The sequence below is a fragment of the Parambassis ranga genome, chromosome 1, assembly GCF_900634625.1.
Source record: "Parambassis ranga chromosome 1, fParRan2.1, whole genome shotgun sequence".
Lineage (NCBI taxonomy): Eukaryota > Metazoa > Chordata > Actinopteri > Ambassidae > Parambassis > Parambassis ranga.
Genome location: NC_041022.1, coordinates 2,815,880 through 2,842,213, shown reverse-complemented (window position 1 = coordinate 2,842,213; position 26,334 = coordinate 2,815,880). Strand labels below are relative to the sequence as shown.

General features: G+C 44.6%; 1 protein-coding gene across 3 annotated transcripts; it reads right to left on the bottom strand.

The window, feature by feature from the left end:
* Nucleotides 1-1,532: 1,532 nt before the first annotated feature.
* Nucleotides 1,533-25,910, bottom strand: si:dkey-237i9.1 (SEC14-like protein 1). 3 transcript variants are annotated; one of them, XM_028400388.1, is made up of 17 exons: nucleotides 25,425-25,910; nucleotides 23,301-23,390; nucleotides 11,954-12,103; nucleotides 11,687-11,818; nucleotides 10,120-10,248; nucleotides 9,745-10,018; nucleotides 8,731-8,840; nucleotides 8,421-8,610; nucleotides 7,973-8,061; nucleotides 7,691-7,761; nucleotides 6,916-7,087; nucleotides 6,592-6,726; nucleotides 6,341-6,475; nucleotides 5,658-5,909; nucleotides 5,404-5,582; nucleotides 4,979-5,005; nucleotides 1,533-3,562 (listed from the first exon to the last, which is right to left on the bottom strand). In XM_028400388.1, exons 2-17 carry the CDS (start codon nucleotides 23,361-23,363, stop codon nucleotides 3,457-3,459), a joined length of 2,214 nt encoding a protein of 737 aa, XP_028256189.1. In that variant the 5' UTR covers nucleotides 23,364-23,390; nucleotides 25,425-25,910; the 3' UTR covers nucleotides 1,533-3,456. The 3 variants fall into 3 exon arrangements, with proteins under 3 accessions (XP_028256189.1, XP_028256195.1, XP_028256201.1); XM_028400394.1 differs by lacking the exon at nucleotides 4,979-5,005 and having other exon boundaries at nucleotides 25,425-25,909; XM_028400400.1 differs by lacking the exons at nucleotides 1,533-3,562; nucleotides 4,979-5,005 and adding an exon at nucleotides 5,023-5,261.
* Between the last annotated feature and the right edge of the window lie 424 nt (nucleotides 25,911-26,334).

The following is a 26,334-nucleotide window of genomic DNA, read 5'->3' as shown; positions in this document are numbered from 1 at the left end:
ACTCTGCGGTGGTTGGATGTATTACTGGTGGTGATGAGAGGGAGTAGAGGGCCTTGGTGGATAACCTACTGCTCAATGTGACAAAGACAAAGGAACTAGTGGTGGATCCGAGGAGGACAAAGGCTCCAGTGACCCCTACCAGCATCAAAGGGGTCAGTACAGTGTGGAGGTGCTGGAGGAGTACAAATGTGCACTTGGACCACAAACTGGACTGGTGCAAGAACGTGGAAACTGTTTACAGGAAGGGCCAGAGTGGCCTCTACTGTCTGAGGCAGCTGAGGTCCTTCAACATCTGCAGGTCAATGCTGAGGATGTCCTATGAGTCTGTGGAGCCTTCATGTATGCTGTTGTCTGCTGGGGCAGCAGTCTCAACAGAACCATCAGGATGGCGGCCATGTTGTGGGATAGTGGACCTGGACTTGGACGTGGTCCAAAATAAAGACCATACTGGACTGTCCCTCTCACCCGCTCCACACTGTGCTGACCAGCTACAGGAGCTCGTTCAGCAACAGACTCCGACTCCCACGATGCACCACTGAGAGACACAGGAAGTCATTCCTGATTCTGAGAATAAACCAAAAATGACCAAAAAGAGCCACAAAACATGTAAAAACATCCATCCACGTGCTACTGATTTGTGGTTAAGGTGTCCCTCAGGGCTGCGTTCTTGATCCACTCTTATATATTTGACAGGACGCAAGTATTTCTCACATAATTCAAGTTTAATGTTTTTCAAAAGAAAAGTAAAGGCGCCATTTTGTCATTAATTCCAACATGAACTTTTTACATAATTTCTCACATCAAGGTTAATAAAGAGAAGATATGCAACGATGTCAGAGAGGGAAGCAGAGATGGAGACAAAACAGTTATAGCCCTCGTTAGGTCGATGAGAAGAGTCCACGCTGCAGGAGCTGAAGTCAGAGAGGCAGGAGACGGCCGACAGCAGGAAGGTTTATGCAGTCTGGAACACTGAACAGAATCTCTTATGCTTCACTATGTGAGTAAATGGAGTGTACACAGAGCAGAGAGAGGTAAGAGGAAATGTACGAGACTTGAAGAGGACACAGAAGAAACACCCGGGTGGAGTACAGTAAGTTAGGTGGTCTTACAGATGCTTCAAAAAGGTGGAGAAACAACAACAAGTTATCAGAGTCAGAAGGAGCTTACACACTTTTTTTTTCCTGCCTCTACAGCGAACATTCATTCTTCACACTTATAGCCCTCGTTCTGTCTGAGGAGGTCCTTTTTCTCAGTAAAGCATTTCATGTTATTGCAGTTAATGACATTTTTGTTTTTAAATGGAAGCCAAAAACAGCCGTCCGCACATATTTTTCCACGTCGTTACGGAGATCAGGAGAATTATTCGGCTATCAGGAGATTCTTGTGCTGCCTCTGAGGTTGTTCTGTTATCACAATAAGAAAACTACAGGGTCATTTACGTCTGATTCTAATGTGGGGTGTGCTTGTAAATCTCACTGACGTTAGCTGCCATTCAAACAGCTGCTGGAGAGAAATAAAGACATTGACTTCTCATCTTTGACCCATTTTTAAACAATATCATCTATGCATTGATGTTGTGTCCAGTTTTAGATTCCGTCATCGATATATATTAAAAGGCTGTAACCAGATGTTCCAGTTCTCCATCATTAGCTCAGAGAGTAAACGGCATGAAAAACATTTTTTGCAAAGACGGCCATTCTCAGCTTCCGGACATGTAGACACCATGTTGACCATTTTAATGATTTAAAAACAAGCAAAAAAAAAAAAAAAAAAAAAAAAAAAAAGTATTATCACTCTCTTATATATTTATCTATTTATTCATTTTGCTGCCAGCTGTGCTGAGTAACCATGGCAACAGCACCGGACGACTCTTGGCAACAGTGATCCTCTGCAAAGGAGTCATACATACCTATATATATATAAAAAAAAAACTGTTGCATGGATGTGTTGCATTATGAAATGTTCATTCAGTTCACAATCGCTCATCTATTACAGTGGTGACCTCGAAGAATTTTTTTTTTTTTGTTTTTCTAAGTGATGCTTACGAAGGCTAAAATGGTATTTATTGACACATGGCTCTTAAAATGGCTATATTTTAATCCTTAAATAAGAAGATCCGTAAACCTGATCACCGCATGAGCATGCAGTAACACACACCACACTGCCTCACCCAGCCTCACCCATCAAGTACACACATGTACAGTATCAATGATGTCAAATGATAATCACACTGAAACATTCGTCCCTGATGCACACTGAAATCTACACCACTCTTGGAAAAAAAAAAAAAAACAAGGTCAGAGAATGACAGCAACCCTTCCCAAATACAGGCATTTCATTGGTTAGCGATCGCTAGCCAATCAGTAGCACATTCACCAATCAGTGGACAAGGCATCTCCTTGACAACTTGATTTCTGGAGTTCCTTAACTGTGCAGACAGAGAGCCAACAGACTGTAGTCAATGCAAGTTACTGAATCTTTCATGGACTTCAAAATACGTCAGGAGAAAACACTAATGTTTGTTTCTCTCTTGACCGAAAAATGTTGACGGACACACACAGGAAGTGATGGTGCTACACAATGGGAGTTGGCTCAGTTTGCCCGTCTGTCTGTCTGCCTGCACGGAACAAAAAGGGTAGTCAGCACCCATCAACCTCCACACGATGATAAATAGAAACATTTCACACAGTAGAAAGTCAAACTCGTCTTATTGCTTCTTGGGGATTACCTCGCTAAGAATCAGACCTGGGTCAAATATCCAAACACATCAGGGTGTGATGGAGCCCTCGTCATGCAGACGGGTGGAGTCAGGAGGAGCTAAAGTTTCCTCTCCACGTTGTTTTCAGGTGATATTTGACCCAGATCTAATCGTTTAACCCCGCCCGCCCACATTTGACCTATAAACATCCCGCCAGAAACAAACCCCTTCCTGTAACAACATGGCAAACACTGTCAATATTTGCATGTCAAACATCCATGTTTGTTGTGTGTAACAGCTCATCCAGTCTCATCAACACATGTAGCTGCATATATGTAACAGCGCCTCGAGTGTCTCCATCCGGTCCCACAGCTCCCATGATGAGAAAAATATTGCTTCCGTTCACCTCCCGACCTCTGTTTTTATATATATATATAACTTTTCTGAGACGTGATGCAAACAAACATTCTGTTACTGGTCTGATTCAAACTGCCGCCCAGCAGACGTGCCGGGCACGAAAAATATATGACCTTTGTGCAAAAATCAGCCCTTTAAATTGAAGTTTTTTTTTTCTTTTTGCCTCAGAATTCTTGAATTCTTTGTCTTCTGTTTGTGCAAGCATGCATCAGTTCCATAGAGACAGGCTGTGCAAGAGGAACAGAGTCCAAAGACGATGGAGGGTGGGAGGGGGAAGGAGTTGGCTTCCATGTTGGAGAGGGGGAAGACGGGGGGATCCTGGGGGCTGAAGTCATCTCGTTCTACCTGGAGATCATGGAGCTGGACTGGGACTGGTTGGAGGAGGTGGTGGCAGCACTGAGCTGAGAGAAGCCGCTGTGGCTCGACTCCAGGCTGGTCATCGAACCCCTGAGGGAAGAGACACAAAGACATCCAGTGAGCATGTGAGCAGATGCACGCCTCACACGTGACACACCTGAGCAACACCAGTCTGCCAGAAGCTGCGTGTGTGTGTGTGTGTGAAACCCGTGCTTTATGATGCAGGACCATGCAGCCAGATCAGACCTACAGGAGGGAGACTCACTCTGAGACACACACAGCGCTCAGGCTCTGCCAAAAGCTGCCACATCCAACAGTCCATCACTTAGAAACAAATGTAAAACTATCAGTGTCTATAATAAAGGGACAGTTCATCCAAAAATCAACATTTAACGTCTGAAGCAGGGAGCATTACACCCGGCTCAGCTGCTCTTTGTGCTAACTCTAGGTCATGATTTCTTGTTAAAGACGTCATTATCTGTTATTACTAGTTTTTCAAATTGTATTTTGTTTTTGTCACAAGCCACAGTGGCATGTAGTCCCAGGCCTGAATCTCCCAAACTCTAGAAAAACAACAATAGAGCGACAGCAGTTCCTTTGATTCTAGTGTGAACTGTCACTTTAAGATGTGAGTGAAGGTGTGTGAGCTACATCTCAGAGGAAAGTGGTTCCTGCTGAAGTTCAGAGTGAGATCACAACTTGTTGTGTTTGTTTTGAGGCTGACGGACATGGTAAGAAAAAAAAAAAGTAAAACTATTTATTTATTTACTTGCTTTAGTTCAAGGTTAAAGAAACAGAAGTTTAAATTTTAATTAAATGTGTCAACAAATGACCTAAACATGGTGTTATATATATCACTAGTTATATGATGATTTTAGGTTTGTTTGTCAGAAGTAAAACACAAGGAAACAAAAGGTGTTTTTCAACCGCAGGAATGCAGGTTTGACACAAGGTGGCGCTATCATTTGCAGGAACAACACAGGCTTAACAAGGTGACGTAGTATTACTGTAGTATTAGTAATAAGTTTTTTTTTTATTTTTCCCTTTCCTGCAGCCCTGGACTTGGAGCTGGACCTGGTGGTTCCTGCAGCTGAAACACACTGTGTGTATGTACCGAGAGCAAAGTGAGTTTGATTGGTAGTACTGGTACAAACGGAGAAGTGCAGGAAAAACCAAGAGAAAAGCCAAACGAATGCCTTTGTATTGACATTTTGCGATATATTCTGTGCAGTTGGACTTGATCCAACGAAGCCTGATTTTGTTAGTCAAGCGAGCGGGGTGCCTACAGCCAGCAAGGGATTAGAGTGGAGTTACACTGCAGACTCTTTCTTCAGTGTGAACAAAGCAACAGCGTCCTGTTAGCAAATGCTAACAAGTCAGAAGCAAGAACAGATGCAAACGAGCATCTCTTTGCTGCCTCAAAGCGTGACTGCTAAGGAGGAGGGGCCAAAAGCAGCGATGGGCCTGTGCTACAAAAAGAAAGGGGGCAAACACTGAGCCACTTACAAACTCTGCACATCACAGCAAGCCGTTCTTCACAGGAAGAAGACAGAGCAGCAGGAGGTGGAGGAGGAGGAGGAGGAGGGCAGTGTGAGCGATAGAACAGGAGTGGATTGGACAGGAAAAAAAAAGCTGGATTAAAGGCGTCTCTGAGGGAGGGAAGCATCCTCACTTCAACCTTTGGTCCTAAACACTGATGATGCTTTCAGGGCATTTTATAAGAGCAACATCACAGGTTTAATCTAAATGTCATAGGTGGCGCTATGTGGTAGGTTGTAGGGAGGGAAAACTGAAAGAAGACAAGAAAAATGAGCAGGAATAATGTCTGAAATCAAAACATCACAAATCAAAACATCCTGGCAACAAAACTCCTTAAATGAGGACACACACGTATGATATGTCACTGAAACACATTCACTTCCATTACCAACCTGAAGTCCTCAGAGCCCAACACCTCAGTGTAGTACATGACTTTACACTTGTGTGAGGAGACCTGCAGGGTGGCCAGCACGTCGTCCACACGGGGCAGGTTGGTGGCAGAGCAGGCCGGCATGTTGTGGAACTTCCACTGCAGGATGTAAAAACCTGGCCAGCGCGTTATATGAGAACCCTGCGGAGAGAGGAGGCTCGTCAGCGATCAGCAGTGAATAAAACCCATAAAACAGAGGTTATTGTGCACCCTTACCTGCACGCTCTCCCCCTCCTTGCAGGTGAGCGGGGACTCCACCATGCTGTAATCCTGACCCAGCGTCCAGGACTTGTCGATGAGCTGGACGTTGTTGCCTCCAGGTGAGGTGATGCCATGGGCTCCCAGGGGGTCTTTACGAGGTGGCTGCGGGGCCCGTTTCGAGTGGTAGATGTTGAAAACCACATCGCCTTTGCACACATCAAAGTCCCAGGTGATAACCGAAGAGGCGTCGATGATCTCGATCAGTAGCTGGAAAAAAAAAAAAGAGTAGAAAACAGCAGAAATAAATGTCTGCGGCGCTCCATAAAGACAGCAGAGACACATGAAATAAAGAAATCATTTGCTGGGAAGGCAGTGCACATCTGTTTGTGAGGTTATCGGCTCATTAACATGAGATCAAAACAATTCCAAGAAGCGTGATTGTGCGTGACCATACATCTGTCCTTCTGGTGCAAATGATGTAACATGGCACGAACAGTGTGTTACTGCAGGCAGATTAAAAGCCACGCCACATGTGTCCCAACTCCAGCAACCACCTTGAACCTTAACAAGTTACGACCACTAGATGGCAGCATGTGCAACAAAAACACCCATCAGAGACTCGGACTCTGTCCTGCCCTACATACTCACACTGCTCCCAGCTTTATCCACTCACATCGGTGCCATATGTTCAGCCTCACCTCATGTGGTGCTCCCTTAAAGATGCTGGCGCTTTGATAGATTGTCTCGGTCCACAGGCGGACATCCTCGTTCTCCATCTCCTCGGGCGTGCGGTACATTGACTTGGGAACGAGGCCGCCTTCTGGTACCTCACACTGCAGAGAAAAAGGATGCACAGACACACAAAACTGGGTCAGTGAAGGAGATCTCAATGTGTCGTGTTTATGTTCTCAAACGACGTCCTACAAAGCTTCTAAGGTCTCACACTCACCATGCACTCTCCCCCCAGGAAGTCAGGAATGATCTCTTTATCTATGTAGTCCACAAGACCTCCAGGACCCTGGTAGTCATTCCCTGCATAGATCAGGAACTTCTTGCGGGTGTTTTCATCAATGAATGGACTCACCTGTGGGCAGAGGAGGATGTGGACATGAGGCGAAAATGTCTGAATCTACAGCTCTAATTCTATCAGAGGGGAGTGTAACAGCACCTCTCATGGCTACAAGCAGAGAGAGGACACATGTCTTTGTGCAGTGTAACCCAGCATATTACTGTACTGTAAGTGAATGGCACCGCATTAATGGTTTCCCCTCACCAGAGTCCAAAGAACAGGGAAGACTCTTGGCGCCCTCAAGATCAGCAGCCGTCCCAGAGTCTCAGGATAATTCGCCTCCACAACCTCGATGATCCTCAGCAGCGCCTTGACTCCTGGCCTCCACAGGTGACGCATGTTTAGCCCCTCCAGATCTACCAGACATGTCCAGCAGCTTAAAAAAAATAAAGGAAGTGACAGGATTAGTGTGTGGATAAACCCATGCACCAACACACACACACAGCAGCCTCCTTCCGACCACTTAGCACCTGTCACCCTGAAGTGAAGCTTAAGTGGTCAGGGCAACACTCGCTAATTCTGAATCCATCCACCCTTTCCACTACCCGTCCTTTTCCTTCTGTAAGTGACGTGACAGCCACTCATAGTTCACATGCCTTCCTGCGAGGCTCTTATCCTAGCCACCTCCTTCTGCTGGAGAGGCCTGACAGATGACAGAAACCATCTACGTCCCCTCAATCTCACATCTTAACGAGTGCACTCAGAGACGAGCCTCGCGCATTCTTTCCATTTCGGGGGAAGATAACTCTCCTCTGGACTCCCCCGTGTGTGCACCTGTGTCCAGGCTACAGCCACTGAACTATATCCAAATAGCTTGCATGCTTTAATGCAGCTTGGGGGAAAAGGACTAATTTCACTTAATTCCACTTAATCCTGCGTTTCTATTCGTCTATGACCACAAGCTTCTACTTATTGTGTTGATTTTTTCCCTCAGAAACACAGAGAAAAGCTAGTTCTTATATTGTTTTTGAGCGTTTACCTGATGGGTCGACCAAACACCTTGGTGTTCTCCTCACAGCGTCTCAGACCCTCTTCATTGATCGACAGCACCTGAAATGACACAAAGTCTACATGTCAACACTTGTGGACATTATCAATAGACAGTCTATTTATACATGTCGTGATACATGGTGTTAATGCACCTCCCCGGACATGCCACTGGACGTTAACTTGTAATCCAGCCAAAACCGCCCTGACCTACAAACGTCCATCAACCCTCACAGGAGCCTGATTGAACTGCACTGCAGCCTGTGTTACCTACATGTCTGAGCAGAGACTCCTCTCCGAGAGCGCGCACCAGCCCTTTGGTGTCCATCTGGCCCAGCCTCAGGATGTATAAAGGACGCCCGTCTGATGGAAGGAAACAAATATTTAAAGAGATATTTACCCGAAGAGATAAAATGTACTCTGGTGTGGGAACATAAATGCCAAATATAATTTATGCTGCTATCACTTTCTGTAAATATGGAATTCAAAGCAGGCACCCACATGAAGAATGTCACTGTGTGAATCATTATTTCAGTTGCTTAAAATGCAATCTGTTCCAGCCACACTGCTGCTAAAACGTCCTCTGAAGAGATGGAAGTAAGTGTCTGTAAACATGTGACTGTAACAAGAGAGCTTCACCAACTTAACAGCAGGCAACAAGTGTGCACATTGTTCACTTTGCTCGTATATCACTGGGGGTGTGGCTGAAAATAAACACATACCTCGATCATGGTGGTGCCAGCCGCCGGTGTAGTAGTCCTGAAGGACCTGTGGAGAGCTCCAGGTTTCCAGCAGGTAGTCCACCTGGTGCTGCTTCCTCCAGGTCAGAGACTGGCACAAGATCTCCCGCGCCTTATCCATGTTAAAGTCTCTCGCCCGCAAGAAACGCAGGATGTGCTCGTCTTTAGGGATCTGAATGGAAACAATTGATGTAATCAATTGTATCGCAGCATCAATATTTCTGTTCAACTGAGGATGTCGTTACAGTAACTCTTTTATCGCACGTTTTAAAAAGATACACATTAACGTTACCTTTCCCTTGTGTGTCTCCTGAAGCCATTTACGAAGTCTGATCAGACAGCTCTCCTGCAAGGGGGTCAGATCCCCCAGGTAACGTTTGATATAGTCGGCGTCAAGCTTGTCTGAAACACAGAAAAAATACAAAAATCACTCATCAGCACCGTTTACTCAAACACATTTAATCTGATTCTCCAAGAAATGTGGTCCACTGAGGTTAGTAAACACATTTATTTTATCTTTACACAGTAAACAATGTTCTGTTCTTCTTGTTCCATTTACTGGCACATACATGTTTCTCTTGTTCAACTATCCATCACAGTCATTTCTTTTTTTTTTTTTTAACACTTTTTTTTTATTAAAACTGATGTAGAAAAAAAACCCAATTGATCTCAGGCATAACAACGAACAAAACAACAGGGACTAGCATCTTGGCCGGTGAGCCATTCCCTTTAAGAAACCATTTTTTTTTAGCCAGCATCCCATGTATCTCCTTTAAAATGAGTATTTCACATTACAGGGAAAAGTGACACATGACAAACACATAATATACATAATATACTGTATTTACCCCCCGCTTTTTGTGACCTTTTGTCTACCCCTGTGTGTCACACAGAAAAATAAATGACAAGGGCCCGCAGAGTCAAAGGTCCATTCTTCAGTGCAATATACCCCAATATACCATTTTAATCTCTCTCTCACCATCGATGGAGGGTGGGAGGTCAGGGCTTGAGGCGACAAAGAGTTATCATTTTCCTTGCCACCAATAGAAGGGATCTGTATCAAGCTAATTTCTGTCTTTCCAAAGCCTTCCCCTGGAATCCCCCCTATGGTGTAGCGCTTTGGATCCAGTGGTAATTTAACATAACGTGGCTCTAATACCTTAACAAAATGGTTCTAATAAGTTGCAATCCCAGAAGATGTGCATGTGTGTGGTCCCCAAACTGCTTACAATTCCTCCAGCATAAATTAAGATTTAGTTTTGTCATCACAGTCATTTCTATGGCAGTTTCATCTGTTTGAACAGACCTTCAGGTGTACCCGCCAGAATCTCTGCTAGGCTGTCGGCCTGAAGCGCGCTGCTGTCCTGCTTGGCGTCCTGCGAAGCACTGTCCTTGGCATCGGTGGGCAGTGGGATGGAAACGGCAGGTGTGATGGCAAGTTCGGGGAGGACAGGTGGGCTGGTAGAGAGGCTAGTTGGCCTAGGGAGAGGCAGGGAAAGGGAGGAGGAAGTCCAGCGTGGCACATACGTGATGCCTTCGTCTTCCAGCTCCTTCAGGTAGTACTCGATGATTTCTTTTCCCTGTGAAGAAAACCAAGTGTGAAGATACAGACGTAACACACATCTAGCTTTATAGATTATATTCATTTGACAATGTTACACACACACACACACACACACACCTTTTTGATACTGCTGGCATACTGCTTCATAGCAATTTTTTCCACTGTGCTCTCAAACCCAAAGAAGGACTTGATGTCCAGACTGGCGGTCTGCTCGAAGCACGTCCACTCCTCATTCTCTGGGTGGACCTGTTACCAGACACATACTGTAAATTATACTGTATAGACATGCAGAAAAAAAAAAAGAGAGATGACCGTGTTGCCATGGTAACCACACACCCAGCTTCACTAAACGATGACGATGAGAGAGAGAGAGCGCAATTTTCACACTGTGCACTGCGAGTGGGAGTGAATGTGTGTCAGCCTGTCCATGTAAAATCAGCCAACGTTTTACACACTGAAATGAATGCCAACTTAGAAACACACACACACACACACACACACACACTTCGGCAGTTCTGTGTAAAGGTTAGGAGAGGCGAATGCATTTCCTCATTTTGGAGCATATTCTACAGAAGTTATAACAAAAGTCTGACATCACTTTGTACTACGGCTACATCATCAGCACTGGAAGCTTTGTTAACATTGACTACCAACGTATTTCAACCGCGGTCCATTAGCTCAGTCTAATGGAGCTGTCCAGCCTGGTTACTGTTAGCACAGCATGCTAAAACACACAGTAAGAACCTCCGTGCAGCCTTGGACCTAAAATTAGCACTCTAGTTGGTTGGAGGCTAAAACGATATGCTTGACCTCATTAACTCAGAGCACATCCATTCATGAATGAACAGATCTGGAGTCAAACATGCAGAGAACCAAAGAGAGAGGGGGGGTGGTGGAGGAAGAGGACAAAAAAAATACAGTGGACTTAACAATTCAGAGAGAGAGCGGGGGGGAATAAGGCCGAGAGATGAGTAGAAACCAAGCGGCAACCTTCGGGGCTCAAAGTTGAAGCCCATGCGGAAGTGTCAAAACTTGTAATTCACGCTGCAACCACTGGGGGCTGGCTCCAAAAGCGAGTAATTTCCCATAGACTCCCATGTTAAAATGGCCGACTTCACAGCAGAAAAGAACATGTTTACAGCCTGGTACAAAAAACCACTCTGGTCTCAGATGATAGGTTCTCTTCTAGTGTCAATTGTAGGGGGGGTGAATTTTTTTACAACTCACTCGTTTCAATTGTATTCGGACTTAAAATTACGCCTAATTATGGGCGTTGCCGCTTGAGTGACAGACAGTTGACGTATCACAGCGTGAGTTTCCTGCTTCCACGATCGCCCGCCCCCCTAAACCCCGCTCGTGCTCCCCCTCTTTGTCCATATTCGGAGTTTTGGCGGACGTGACGCTGCCAACATGGCGGCGGTCATCAACGTCCTGGAACCTCCCACCGAGCCTCAGAACGGCTCTTAGGAAACAAACGGGTGACGTCACGGAAGCTCTGTCCATAGTTTTTACTGTCAATGGTAGAAACGGGCTGCGAGCTCGTCTGAACGTGGCTCTCTGCAGGAAAGCAGGGTGGAGTTGTGTTTCAAAGGAAGCACAAACATTAACATGGGTGTGCCAGTCACTGCCTCGTGGAACGGGACTGTGTTTGTTTGTCTACATGAGTCTAACATGACCAACTAACCGAATAGCAGCAGGTCTCATGGACAACAATCCTGTTAGAGAAGGTCTCATTGTGGGACTCGATGTGCAGAGTCCTCTCCTTGCGGTTCAGTGTGTTTTTCTGGATGAAGTAAACGTAGTCGACACCAGCAATCTGTAAACCACACACACACAATGAGTCACGTTTTGAATGGTTAAACATGATCATTATTTTCCTAACAATAAACTTCTTGTCAGCTAATGACATATTCTCAAAGCAATGATTAGACATCACAGTGCTGCAGCATACCCTTTTGAGCAGCCGTGGGGCGTCCACATCCAGGGCACAGCGGCGCTCCACTCTGTGGATGGATCCATCCTCGGCGATGTCTTCGTCCACCACGTCACTTGCCACGAACATGGGGATGAGGTGACAGGTGGGGAACCGGCGCTCATAAGCCTGAAAGAAAAAAAAAACAGGCTGTTTTTAAACTACTAAAGATTTTTTGGGGGGTTTAAAGTTTCATCAGAGTGAACAGTCAAAAGAAATCTTAATAAATCCATTGTAACCTCGTGATAACATCGTCTAGGATTGGTAACTTGATGACATTTTACTGTGGACAATGTTGTATTATGCAGCTACTTGAAATGTTTTTTTTCCTCTTTCCTTTAAATTATCACTAAAAACGAAAACACGAAACACTTTCTTGATTTGTTGTGCTTTAGAGAGTTGCAAAGCTGCCAATGTTTGTTTCAATAAATATGATTAAAAGGCTCAGGATAAATTCAGGCACAATGGCTCTTGTATTGCCTGCTTACATAAAAGCCATCAGAAAACACTTCACGTATTCTTTAAGAACACGTGCGCTGAGCTGTGAAGGCCTGAAGAATTTAAATAGGTGGGTAGAGAAGAGCTCTGTGCTGCAAACAAGTGAGAGGCCAAACAAAAGCTCCTTCAACTTTGCTCCATTCCAAACTCCTCGATCGAGCTAAGCCACGGCAAAGAATGGCCCAGACCCAAACTGCAGCACTTTTTTCCCCCCGATTGCTTCACAACAAAAGGGCTCAACGCACAATAGCCAGCTCTGTGCCTTAAGGACGACCCTGTGTCTCAGAATAATATGCATAATGTCGCATAATGCAAAACACAGGCAAACTTGTTAGAAAGGGCGGCCAGGTGTTACGCAACCAAGCCTGGCTGGTACGCCCATTCCTTCATCTTCTAATCACTGTTATTTTCCCATCTTGGATCCGATTGGTGTGGCTGCATAAACAGCAGGATTAACAAGGAATGTACAATACGCCGAGTGATGTGCATGATAATTTGTACTTGAGACGTCCAGAGTTAGTCATAACACTGAGCTAGTCTAAGACTCTTATGTCACGTCTCCTGCCAACCAGGAACTTCCTCATCATTTAAAACATAGTGTGAATTTCCATCCTGTAACCTACCTCTCCTGAGCATACATGGAAGAAGTCAGTAACAAGGAAGCAGGCATAAATAAAGCTAAAGGAAACACAACAATGTGAGGAATGCAGCAGCTCAATAGTATCAGTGGTTGTTTTTCCATAGACAGAAGCTAGAAATGTACAGTGTGTTCGAAAGTATCTGAGACTGTTGTGATAAACTGAAAGTGCAAGTACTGCTTATAAGACTTGTTTGTGCTGGTGAAGCAGAGACAGGAGCCATAAAAACCATGAAAACAAAAAGGATCAGAACAGAAATCAGACTGAGCTCAAAATTCAACAAAAGCCAGCCTCACGTTTGTTGTATCCAGAGGCACTTGAAATGCGCTGTTTAGTGTGTTGTTCTGTTTTGTGTTGGGAGTAGGCAGTCAGTAGGTTCATGCCGCTCCTGGCATACCAACCCCTGCAAGGACTACACAGATGCACTCAGCTGCCCACTGTCCACTGACCGAGTGAATGCTGAGCTCTGTTTTTCAGCCCTGATGCTCTGGAACACTGGGCGTACGGATTTTGTACTGCTGTCAGCACAACCGCTCTGACAGTAAACATCAGTTTGGCCTATTAAAAACGACCACACGTCAACAACAAACTCATCTGTCTTCAAAAACACCGCTGTGTTTCATCTTAACAATGGGCTGTATTGGGTTGACATCATAGAGTGAAACCACTAACAGGAACACACGGTGACCTCACATGATTGTTTACTTCTTGAGAAGATAGACACAGACAGTTCTTCACTGAAAGTACCGTTTAAATATTAAAAACAGGAACAGAAGGTCATGAACGATACCAGGTCTTTCCTGAAAACAAAGTGATTGACTCAACTGTAACACTGATACGGTTTATTTAAATTATGCTTGTATTTTTTCCACTGTGTTGTTAATGTTCGAGTTCTCTCTAATCATAGCCATGATTTTGAAGTTTTCATGAAGGTACAGGACTTTATACTGCAGTGAAAACAAAACATGTCACCTTAACTAAACCTGTGACAGGAGTAAAAAACAACACACACAGAAAGCTGCATAGGGTTAACAAACCTTCACACTACAGCTCATCTAGGTTGTGTAAACTGACTTTTGACAGGATGTAACAAACATTTACCTTTAACGCCTTCAAGCCAAGTCAATGTCAAATTTATTTATATAGCACAACCAGCTGCAGTTGCCCATGTGCTGTACGTGCTCATAAAGTGTTCTGCAGGGTTGCGTCTAAACACACAGCCAAAAGCAAACACTCAGAAAATAGTCAGGTCATTTGGCATTTAACCAGATAATTACTTAAGTCTATATTGACCTACAATTTAATGATGGCAAACAGTGCTGAAGTGTGTGAGAGCAGTCCATTAAGATAAGACTTTCTACTACGGAGAAACGGTGCTGATAACTGGAAGGACGTGATGCTGACCCACGATCTCTATAACCTTTGAGTTAGCATCCGGTAAATGAAAGACCTTCACCTGCCTTGTATTCACGTTCTGAGAATGTAAAGCACCAATGACACATCAACCAAACTCTGTAACGGTAAATATTCAATACAATAGAACAACATTTAACCGAAGTAAATCAATCCAAGTGTGTAAAGACGTAAGCATAAGAACGCAAGCAAGAACATCGGCCCTCAGGCTCTATGGCGCTAGAATATGTTCAGACACACCTCAGCTGGCCAAGAAATGAGTAATAGTTCCTGGAATTTGGCTGGAGATTTTATGTGCTTTCCAAGAGCAAATGAGGGAAAATATGAAAACAATACATGGTCCCTTAACTCCTTCCTGCAAACACAGGAAACGGTTTCCTCTTGGCACAACAAGCTACGTGGATAAGGACACGGGTACGGAAAAATAAGTCCTCTCAGGAACAGACATTCATGGAATCGGAGTTCCAATGGGACACACACAACTCATTGTAAGGACACAAAGGGCTACACGGTGCATGCTTATATGTGTAATGTAAAACTGGGCAAGAAAACAAGAGCGCTGGCCGGCAGCCCAGCTATTATCAGGGTTATAGCATAAGAAACAACTAAATGCATTTAGCTGCAAGTGCAGCCCGAACAAATTCAGGAAAAGGAACCTAATTATGCAAAGAAGAAAAACCTATTTTATTCTTAGGCGGTCATCAAGCAGCCGATCACCACAGATTGACCGACGATTGTACCTCTGCAGCCATAGAACTCTTACTGCATAACTAAAACTTCTGATGACCAGAGGAGTGTCAACATTAGCTGTGGGAGAGGCTGACCTGGTACAGCTTTCAAGATCTGACAATACAGCTGAGAACATTTAATCTTAAGTAGCAGTATTGCTTTGTGTGCCAACAGTAGTGAAGCTGTCAATAGCTACAGTGTTTACAGCATAACACAAAATACCTGCATTTAAATGGGAGACGACCTTACCCACAGGCAAAGCTGTTGCAACAGTTTCTACCCATTGTAGCTGTTGCAGCAGGCATGAATCATGTATCCAGGTTTACAAAGAAGCCATGAGAACCCACGGCTGCTTGGTTTTTGGTGCTATAGCTGCCAGATTAAAGAAGACTAAATGTCATTAGATCACAGATGATGATGCCATTTCCTCGTCTAATCAATCCTGAACATGAGATCAGGTCAACCCGCTCTGGGTCAGGCTCATTGGCCTGTCGGTCTTCTAGGGCGAACACTAAGCAGAGAACACTTCCGACTTCCTTAGGAGCAGTGTCACCTCTTTGGAGATTATAAAAATGGTTGTGTAATAAGAGGCGCCACCCAGAAGCCATGCTCTGCTATTTTTATCAGCCGGCTGGGAAAATGGGGACATTTTGGTCGGGGGCACTTTTAAGATTAAGATGAGGACGGCTTAGAGCTGATGTCAAAACATACCAGCTAAACAGAACACACAAAGGCGGAGACACGGCAGACGATCCTGGTTGTGTTACTTAAGAGGAAATTTACAAAAGGGAAAAAAACACTTGGACAGGTTTTATTCCAGTGTATACGCAGCAAAGTGTATTTTACCTTTCAACAAACAATACGTCAGGATGACTTACACATACAGTGTGGACTTCCCGAGAACTTTCCATCAGTGTCTTTCAGACATGCAACCACACTGATAATGAGGCCCACAGTCAGACAACAGATAGGAGCCCTGCCACACTGCAGACTCTCTTTGAAGCCGCTCCAGGGTGTTTCCTCTTAAAGACCCAATTCATGCTGTATAACAAGCACACACAACCCTTGACGTAAGACACAAACAAAACCTGGCTTTGACCGACGGCCGGTGGCTGCAGCGTGACGTCAGTTAGTACATGTTTGGTGGCAGAAATCATTAAATCCATCCCACCCACCCACCACCACAGGCAATCCTGGGCCTTGACCTGTCAGAGAACGTCATTACAGGGGCTGAAATCATGCACTAGGCCTGTCACATATTCATACTTTTGCTGGGCCTTGTCCACATCATGTCTGAAAGACTGCAAGGCCTACAGATTAGTGCTATTACTTGCACATGGGAACAATGCCAGTGCTACAGAATGACAAAAAAATGTCCACATCCATTCATGAGACATGCTGTCACAGACACACAACCGGCATCTGAAAATAATGGTCCTGATGCACAAGACCCTGCTGCCATCTGTTTAGATACTATGATGTAGGGCTGGGAGATATGGGCCTAACAGTCACTCTTCATCCACATCCAGTCATCTCAGTCCGGCGTTAGGCTACACTCCTCCGCCTCTCGGCCCACAGCATTCAGCTGTCTGTGGCCCAAAAACATGCAAGTCTTCTTGTATTAACGGTAAGAAAGCTTTACTTGAGGATGTTATTAGTAGGCTAGGCGGAGGATGTCATGTGAGGCTGGTTTTGGGACTAACGTCACTGTGACTCAGGTTACCTTGTGAATAAATATGTACAGGGAACCACTCGTGCGAGGCTGAATAGGTTAAAACCACACTTGGGAAAATATCCCGCAGTGTATCAGGAGCCTACCTGCACCTGTTCCTCAAAGTTGGGCAACCAGTTTAACAGCTTCTTTTGCTACAGAGATGCTCTGCTTCTAGCCTCTTGTGTTGGCACAGGGCTAGCACTCTTTTATTTGAATAAATTCAATAAATACAGTGTTTGCTGTACAATGTTTTAAGCTGCCGAGAAACGAAGGGATAAAAAAAAAAGGCTCATCAGTACAAATCAAGGTAACTATATGAAATGTATCCAGGTCAAAAATCCTGTCTCATCAAGTGTAGACTTGATGAGACATATGAGGGAGAACAAGCTCCTGATTGAAAAAGACATAACAATAGAGCCTTTGGTCTCTGCCTGCCATACCACCCACTTCTCTCCTTCCAGTGATCTCACTGCTACAGCGGGCACTGTAACGGCAGAGCCGCCTGGAACGGCCAACTTAGAGAGAGGAGGGGACAAACTGCCAAGTATGCAGACCTTACATAAACGTAAGGCCCTAAATATTTGGTGGGCAGAGCAACATGCTAATCTGCAAGTTATGCATGCATGATTGGATATACATATACACATGCACGGGGAAATGGGAAGCAGCAGGGTGGCCATCTGTCTGCTATCAAAAAGTCATCAGGGAAGAACACGAAATGCTCAGCTGTGTGCATTTTTGGCTTACTCTATCAAACTTTGTGACCTCATTAAAAACACAAACTGCTGAAACAATGATGTTCCAAAAAAAATGTAACTTCTGTGCACTTTTTTGTGAGCGTGAAACACCATTTTATCAAATCCTACTCCTGTATACTAACTATAAATAATGTATGTTTGTGTCAAGCTTAGCATAAACTGACCAGACAAGTGCTCCCTTTCAGATTAGGGTGCCATATGACACCCTGCATTTATGATGAATTTGCTTATTCACAAGTTCAAACACAACTGGCATAATGGCAACCGCTGACCGTGTTTATGAAAAAACAAACTTTATTTAAAAAGGTGGCAGCATCTAGAGGCAAGACAGCTAATCGACACACACCTGCCAGTACACCAGGATGCCAAAACGGGCCTCATAGCATCAGCTTCACTGCAGTGTGACTGCAGTACTGTTTACCACACTGTTTTTGAATATAGCTTCCTCATGGGCAAGAAACTGGAGCGTTATTACCATCTAGCTTTACAGTAAAAGGAAAAGAGAGAGGTGCTGGCAAAGCATATTCACTGCTGCTGCTGCTCATTCTGCCACCGCTACAACAGGATTCAGCTGTTTTATTTACAGAGACGAACCTCATGAATGGGATCGGTGAAAGCTGCTGCAGCTTCCTGAGCATGAAATTTACTTCAGGAAAGGTTGAACGACCTCTGAAAAGATGAACATTTTGGCCTCAAAAGCAGGCTTATTTAGCATTACTAAATATTTAAACATGCATGTTTAAGTGAGAGACAAGAACTAGACAGCCCGCTCATGTTATCAGAAAAACACGGCAGCCGGCATCCACACACACACACAGACTGTCACTGTATACTGTACTCATCTTTCGAACGTCACATAGCTGCCGCATTGGTCTGAGTCACTATCCACTGCCACACTGTAAGCAGACTGCAGTGTAACATACCCTAAAAGGTCATTGTGTAAGAGTTGTGCGTCTCTGAGACACAGATGAACGTACAAATTCTGGGGGAGGGGGCGTTGCTGTGCCAGCATCTCGACCTTGCAGCAGGAAAGAGGGTGAATGAGCGCCCTGGCGATCAGTGAATGAAATCAGCTCCAGAACGTTCTCACAGGCTCCCGGAGTCACGTGGCGGCAGCTGCACAGTGCCCCATTAATGCCGTTTGAAGCAGCACGCTGGACGATAAGCTCCTGTCCCCGACGCGGGCCATAACTCTTCATTGTTTTTTTGGCAAACGCCATCCAACACAGTAAGTGAATTAGACACTGCAAGGAAAAGCTCTGACGGGCTGATTCAGAGGAGTGGATGAAAATTCTCTCAATCAGAAGAGACAAGTGCAATGCTGGGACAGACTGATGATAAAAGCGTACTTAAATAGCTGAATGAGCAGACATTAGGAGGCTTACTAAACATCCTTCTTGAAATCATTAATTCCCTTGAGGAAGTCTGTCTGAATAACCACCATGAATGAGGTGTAATCAGGTTTCATTTCTCTCTGCTCCATTTTTCAAGGGAAATGTGTCACCGTGACAAAAAAAACACATGAAGTATGAATTTATAAAACGCCCCAATTTCTCCCTTAAACTGAGTCTGACACCCAGGTGAAGCTTTGCTTGTATAAATAGATGAGAGACCATTAAGCGATCTATGAAACAGACAAGCCACCAGCTCAAAGACGGATTAAAACAATAGAGTTTAAAGCCTGCGGGATGCTTCTCCACCAGAGAATTGGGCTGTAAAAGCCTAAACCAGACCTGACCGTATGTGGGTCAGGACATGGTGGGACGGGACGTAACCCTGGCAGAGCCGCTCTACGCTGAGCCAGGCTAGACAGAGAAGGGGGACAGCAGGATGAGCCAAGTTTAGGAACAGTGGCGCGGCAGTAAGCACTCACGAAACAATGCAAGTCGACATCTGGAAAAACGTGCCAGAGATGACCCACATATAACTGTAGGAGCTAAAGGTAGTTCACACTGCAAATAATCAACTTGTTATATTATTATCATTATTATTTCGATCTTTGGGGAAAAAAAACAACTGTCAAGCACTGTAGCTTTCACAGTTTGCTGTTATTTCGCCAACTAACTGGCAAAATAGACACTCAGAGCCCATCTCACATGAGTTGTTGAGAGATGTTAGAGAAACACAAGCCAGCTATAGGTTTGAAGCAGAAGAACAGGAAGAGCAAAGCAAGAAAATGGCAGCGTATGGATGGAGACAAACATTTACACAGCCACTCTGGTATTTCTGTTCATTTCCTCATCCTTTAATTTTCTGCTCTATGGTTTCTTTACAATTTGTGTTTCTAGTAACAAGGTTTTTCTGCATTTCTGTATCTCACATGTCTGTTGCCGTGTAATTGTTCAGTTTACAGTACACTGTGTCTGCTTCTGCTTCTTCCCGCTCATAGTCACCGGTCACTAAGTAAGGAAATGTCCCTCGTCATCTATGGCTCCCGCCGGCATTGTGCTAACGTGGCACATCCTGTACCCTGAACTGCAGAAACTCTACTGGGAAAGAAGCAGAACCAGAGTGCCTTGTCCTGGTGGATTAGCTACAGACCCATACGTTTCCAGGGAGCAGGTTAGGCAAACGATAGGCCTGGATTCACTCGCTGTTCTCTCCCTCTCTCTCTCTGCAACAAGCGTTTTAATCGGAGGCTTCAGGGATGTTGTCTTGTAAGCTCAACTACACTACCATCAAGTTAGGGTTATTCTAGTGTCAGCCAGGTTTTTACGTCTCTTTTGGTTACTGAAGTCATTCTTCATCTGTGTATGTGTTCTAGAAGCAGTCGTCCCTGCAGGCCTGAAACAACAGCGAGCAGGGTATTGTGTTGTGCTTTTGACATTCCACTGTGACTCCCCGAGGATAGACTAGAGGCTCTGAGACTGGACTGCTGCGATAATGGCAACAACAGCATCGACTACATTTCCTGTTATTGAGATACAGCAGGAGCAGAAACAAGGGACTGCTGCGGTGCACAAAAAAGGTTCTGAAGCCTAAAACAACAACAAACTAATGAAAAAAGGTTTGTACGGTGATGAGGATCAGGGTCAACACTAACCCACAGTGGAGTTTGGGTGCTTTTGGGCAGTTTAAACAGACTCTGCCAGCACCAATGGACAGAACTCTCGGGATAATGAGGGTAGTTCATTTTTAAATAATTAACCATTAGACACATTTGCCCTGTTTTCTAAAGCAGGTGTGTCAGATCTGAAAAAAAGGCGTCAACACAATGTTCAAATTAGGTACAGCAAATGCCACAGAACGAAAACAGCTGATGGGCACCTGTGTGACTCAAGCGTGACTCACAACATTGAAGCCTAACGGCGTACAACAGAGGCTGAAAGACTTTCATAGCACCTGTCAGCCGAGAGTCTCTTCAAGGCCAAGTGAGGAGCGGCTGGATTTCATCTGGACTAAAAGGAATTCATTTTCAGTGAAGGAATGTAGAGCCTTGGACTTTAGTGTACAACTGATGGTATCCAAACAACAGAGTCAAAGGCAGAGAGAGAGAGAGAGAGAGAGAACACCAAATTCCTCAAAGCAAAGTGTCAAATATAATCCTTCGACAGGCGAAAGGGAGAAGCCACAACTGACAAATATTTCATAAGCCTCTAACGGAGAACTGGAGGGAAGAATAACAAGGCTGAAAGAAGTAATACTCATATCATCTGAATCTACCCTGCAAATATGTAAACTGTACACACACACACAAACACACACACACCCTGAAAAATGAAAGCAATCTTGACAAGCTGACTGTCGTTAGTACACAACCAGTACACGCTATCAGCGCTGTGTGTTCCCCACAAAGCCAGGATGTTGCTATACTGATATGCTGCAATGGTGACAAGACACTATGGTATAGAGGAAGTGAGAAGGGAGAGGTTTCACTGGGTTTTTACTAAAAAAAAAAAAAAAAAAAAAAAGAGCCAGCAAGTGTTGTGACGCACCATTAAGTCTGCTCTGCAGTGTCTGCAGAAATACTGCAGAGAAGAGAATCCAAACGCACCGAGCCTCTGCTTCAGACCACTGGACAGTTTTTTCCACTTATAAACTCACAAATTAAACACAGATTCTGACCATATTGTGTCTTAATCTTTATGCCAAGCATTGCCTTATAGCCCAACTTTTTAATATCCTTGTCTGCCCTAGTTTCAAAACACACTCCATTAGTTTTCCAAAAGTAAGCCTGTCCCATCTACAAAAAGCCCACGAGGTGGGTCATCTCCAGCTTACAAATCATGCAGGTTTACCCCACCCCCACCCACCCTCTGGCTGTATGTGTGTAGACCCAGGTGTAGGTACCAGCTCTCTATTTATAGCCATCTGTTTGCCCGCTGCTCAATCCAGCCTGTGCTAAGGAGATTTAGTCTTCCTGCATGTGTTGAAAGCTGATTTCCATTTAAAGAAAACAGCACCTGTCAAGATTGTGATGTACTAAAACAGCACATGACACGTTAAAGGAAGGAATACTGATACCAGTGTACATTTAATCAGCTAATAAGCGGGAATTCTGTGTGTATAAAATTGCTGAAGTTATGAGAATCTTCTGCTCATCAGAATGGCTGCAAATAGTCGACTGTGTAATCGGTGCAGGAGAGCGTGAATGCATTAATGGCATAGTAAAGAGAGAAACAGTAGCCAAAATCAAACCTGACTGAGTAAACCAGCCTTTCACTGTTGTATAAATTTATTTTTAAGCAGATCTCACGTCAAAAATATGCCTGAAAATGTGTAATGTTCCAAAAGTGTCAAGACACTGCAGCTGCAACAGACTAGGATTGCAACTCTTTACAAAAGTAGGCACTAAAAAGGGGAAACGAGTCCAGAACATACACATGGCCGAAGGAACACTGCCGAGGAGGCCATTTAAAGGAGTGCCAAAAAAAGGGGGGACAAACGTGTAAATCCACAGCTTGTGCAAGACGGACGCTCGTGCTCTGGAGCGCAAGAAAGCGTACAGCGAGGCAGACGCTCACTAAAAGCCCTGCACAGTGCTGAATTTTTAACACTGCAAAGTGGACTACCAGTCCCTGAGTCTGTAGAGGAATCTGTGTTTGACACAACGGCACAGGCGCGCTGTATATTCAGACGCTGAGTGTGCGAATGTACAGCACGAGGGGTTCCACACCTCGGTGAACGACGCACAGATCGTGAGCCTCAAGATGACAGGAAGCAAGCGGGAGCTGGTCATTTAGTGGGCCGCATGACACAAGAGATTCACGCTGCAGGGGCACAACCCGTTATTATTCTGGCTGGTTAATCAGCTGCTTTCAGCGCCGTGGTGCTCGTTGAAGGCGGCTGTCAGCGAGTTCACAAGCAGCTCTGCTTCAAAGACTGTTTGCATGATCAAAGACATTAACTGTGGTAATGATGTAGGAACACGAAGCAAACCCACATGCACAGCGGCCTGCACTCAAAAGACATGAGCCAATCACACGCAGGGTATATAATTCAAATGGCCGTCTGAAGGTGACCTCTGAAGCGCCCACACACACACACACACACCAGCATTACATAACTCTGCATCTACAGCATGCAATATTCATGTGAGCAGAAAGTTGAGTGTGAGTACAGGTAGAGACACTTACCGCCATCACCAGCTCAAAGGGATGTTTGTACACCCGCACAGGTGACTGGTACTTCTGCACCATGATGGGAATTACAGTAACACCAACAACCTGAGCAGAGGAAAAAGAACCGTCAGAACACAGAGTACGAGACGCAGGGCTTCATCATCACAATAACAGAGTGCCAAAACTACAAGCTGCATCTGGCCTTATAACAGGAGACTCAGTGTGTGATTAAGTAAAGGTGTGTGTTGGCTGAATGCTGGAATGCTGCCTAGTGCTTGTGTGTGTGTGTACAGTGTACAGTGAACAGTGACGGGGCTGCAGAAAGCAGCTCTCCTGAGCTGTGACCGAGGACCCGGCTGATCAATGGATGCAGCATTTCCTGCTCGTTTATTACAGAACTGAACCACTGCAATGGGTTTTCACTGCAAACTACTGGGGATATAACTTCAGCTGCAGTCTACGCAGAAGCTGAGGTCACAGCTACACACAACATACAATGATACAAATGCCAGTTTCTGTTCTTTCTTTGTAGTCTAAACGGCACATTCAGAGGCCAGAGACCAAAGTGAGACTGAGTAATGTTCTTTTTGAATACATAATATAAAAGCTTAGTGCTCCAGTTTGACCCTAGGATTGCTAGGATTGCTAGTTTTAGTGGCAACACTTGTGAAACTCTGGCCTGCATTAAGCTTTCAAAAAATAATTCTGTTTCTCCTTTACCACTCTAAAAAGAAGACAACAAAATAGCGTTGTTCTGTAAATGTGCAGGAACTCTGCTAGTGTGTTATGCCAGCGCTGCACTTTCCAGAAACACACGGGTGTGCGTGATGTCAATTTCATCAATGGAAGCTGAACCCAAGCCTCAGTGCGGATGTGCACTTACCTTTATTAGTCTGTTTTACATAGATAACTGTGCTCCAACAACAGGACCTATCCCAAAGGGATTAATAAAGTATATTCTATCCTATCTTTAGTCTGCCTGTTTCCAGTCACAAACATCATGAAGTGGGCATTTTTAAAAACAAAATGCTCTAGCGTTGCATGTGTGTGTGTACTCACAAAGAGCACTGAGGCACATTAAAGACACAACAGCACGCCATCGATAACCAGGCTGTGAGAAAAGGGACAATTTGAGTGGATTTCATCAAAATAACCACAGACTCTGAGGAGGTGATGTGATGTCAGGTCAACCTTTCAATCAGTACCCGTCTTAAAAAAAGGACATCAAGACGAACACGTGGCTGCTGATGTTGCCCGAACGGACTTCAGGCTGAGCTGGATGTGGTTTTAAACACTCATCCACGGTGACTGCCTCTCTTTAATACTACTCTTTACCCAGAGACAGGAAAAACATCTAAATATCAGGATTTTGCCATTATAATCCTGCATGCCAGGCAGCATCAGAACAAGTCTGATAAAAAAAAAAAAAGGACAATCAAATCTGATGTAAACACAAAACCCAGGCGTGTAATTTGGGACTTCATGTGTTGTGTTTTGTGTGTCTCTGCTCGGCGTGCTATGGCACGTCTGTAACTCCAGCTATGCAGTGATGGGAACATGCCTGCAAGGAAAGGGTGTGTGAGCTACCGTCCCAGCGGCACTACTTACGGGAGAAGGATCAGGGCTGGCAGCCTAATAATAACCGGGCTGGGACAGACGGGAGAACACAAAGTGTCCTCTCCTCTCCTTTAAACAACACACACACAGCTACAGGGAGCACTACTGCAATTTACACATCATTACCGTCATGCTTCAGGATCAGTCAGCAACTTTAAAGACACGTTAAAATAAGAGAGTTACTTCAGGATGTGTTCAGAAGGAGCAGCTAATCATCCTTCATTCTGGGTTTGTGCACACTTTTCTCATCATTCTGTTAGCTTCGGAGTTTTTGTAGCGCTCATATCAAACCGTTTTAACCGAGTCACACATTTAAAATATGCCCAAATATACAGGTTAGTCATTCAACAGCTATATCGAAAGTGATTGTCAACAATTGCCACGCCGACTTGTTAGCTTTTGTAAAAAAAAAAAAACAAAACAAAAACAACAGTGCTGGCTAACTGGGACTAGCCCGCAAGCTAGCGCTAACTTTACAAACCGCTGTTAACTTGATATAAATCTGATAAAACTGGTGCTTACCGGTGAATCAAACAGATGAATAAAAAGGGGGCTCGTTTAGTCTGGTTAGTCGTTGTTTCTTCTGAAAAGGTTTCCGAGTCAACTCTTGCCATTCCCCCTCCTCGGCTCTTCACTTCGCCGGGGTCTCCGGGCAAAGCTAACGACAGTTAGCTTCGCTGTGCTAGCTGGCCATGTAGCCGGTATAAGTAGCTAACAAGCTAACAGCTGGACTTATCCTCCCCTTCCTCACTATCTGGACATCGTAAGATCAACGGACTAAATAATCTGAGTTAAATCACGTCTAAGCAGATGAAGAGTCGACACAGGAGGAGGACGGCGTCTCTGTCTCTGTCTCTGTCTCCCTCTCCTCCTCCTCCTCCTCTCTCACGCTCCTCCCCGTTTTGTAAGCTCTCGGTTTTTTTCCACCTCACACACACACACACACACACACACACACACACACACACACACACACAGGACAAACAGCAGAGGACGATCAGCTGTGACTGAATGAAACGTCACTGCATTCTTCTGGTTCTTTGGAATAACTGCACCTCTGTGTCCTCAGACTCAGTGCAGCCATCAGGTTTTATGTTGCACAGATTATTTGCAGATTTATTATGCAACCAGCTCAGCAGCAGTCGCCAGATTAATAAGGTACAGTATGTTTCCAAAAGCTGTGTGGAGACCGCCTGACTTTACACTGTCCTCCATCAGTCAGAGGATCCTACACACACTCATTTCATATTAAAGAGGCGGGTTAATAATACAGTTCATAAATTGAGCACGGCAAGTAGAAAATGTTACTACTGTAGAGTAAATAAGTTACTTACATGATTTTTTTTTATGTTTAGCATCATGTAGGTTACTTCTACTTTACCTTTATCAGCTGATGAGTCCGTTGAAAATAGACACATTAACAGAAAACACA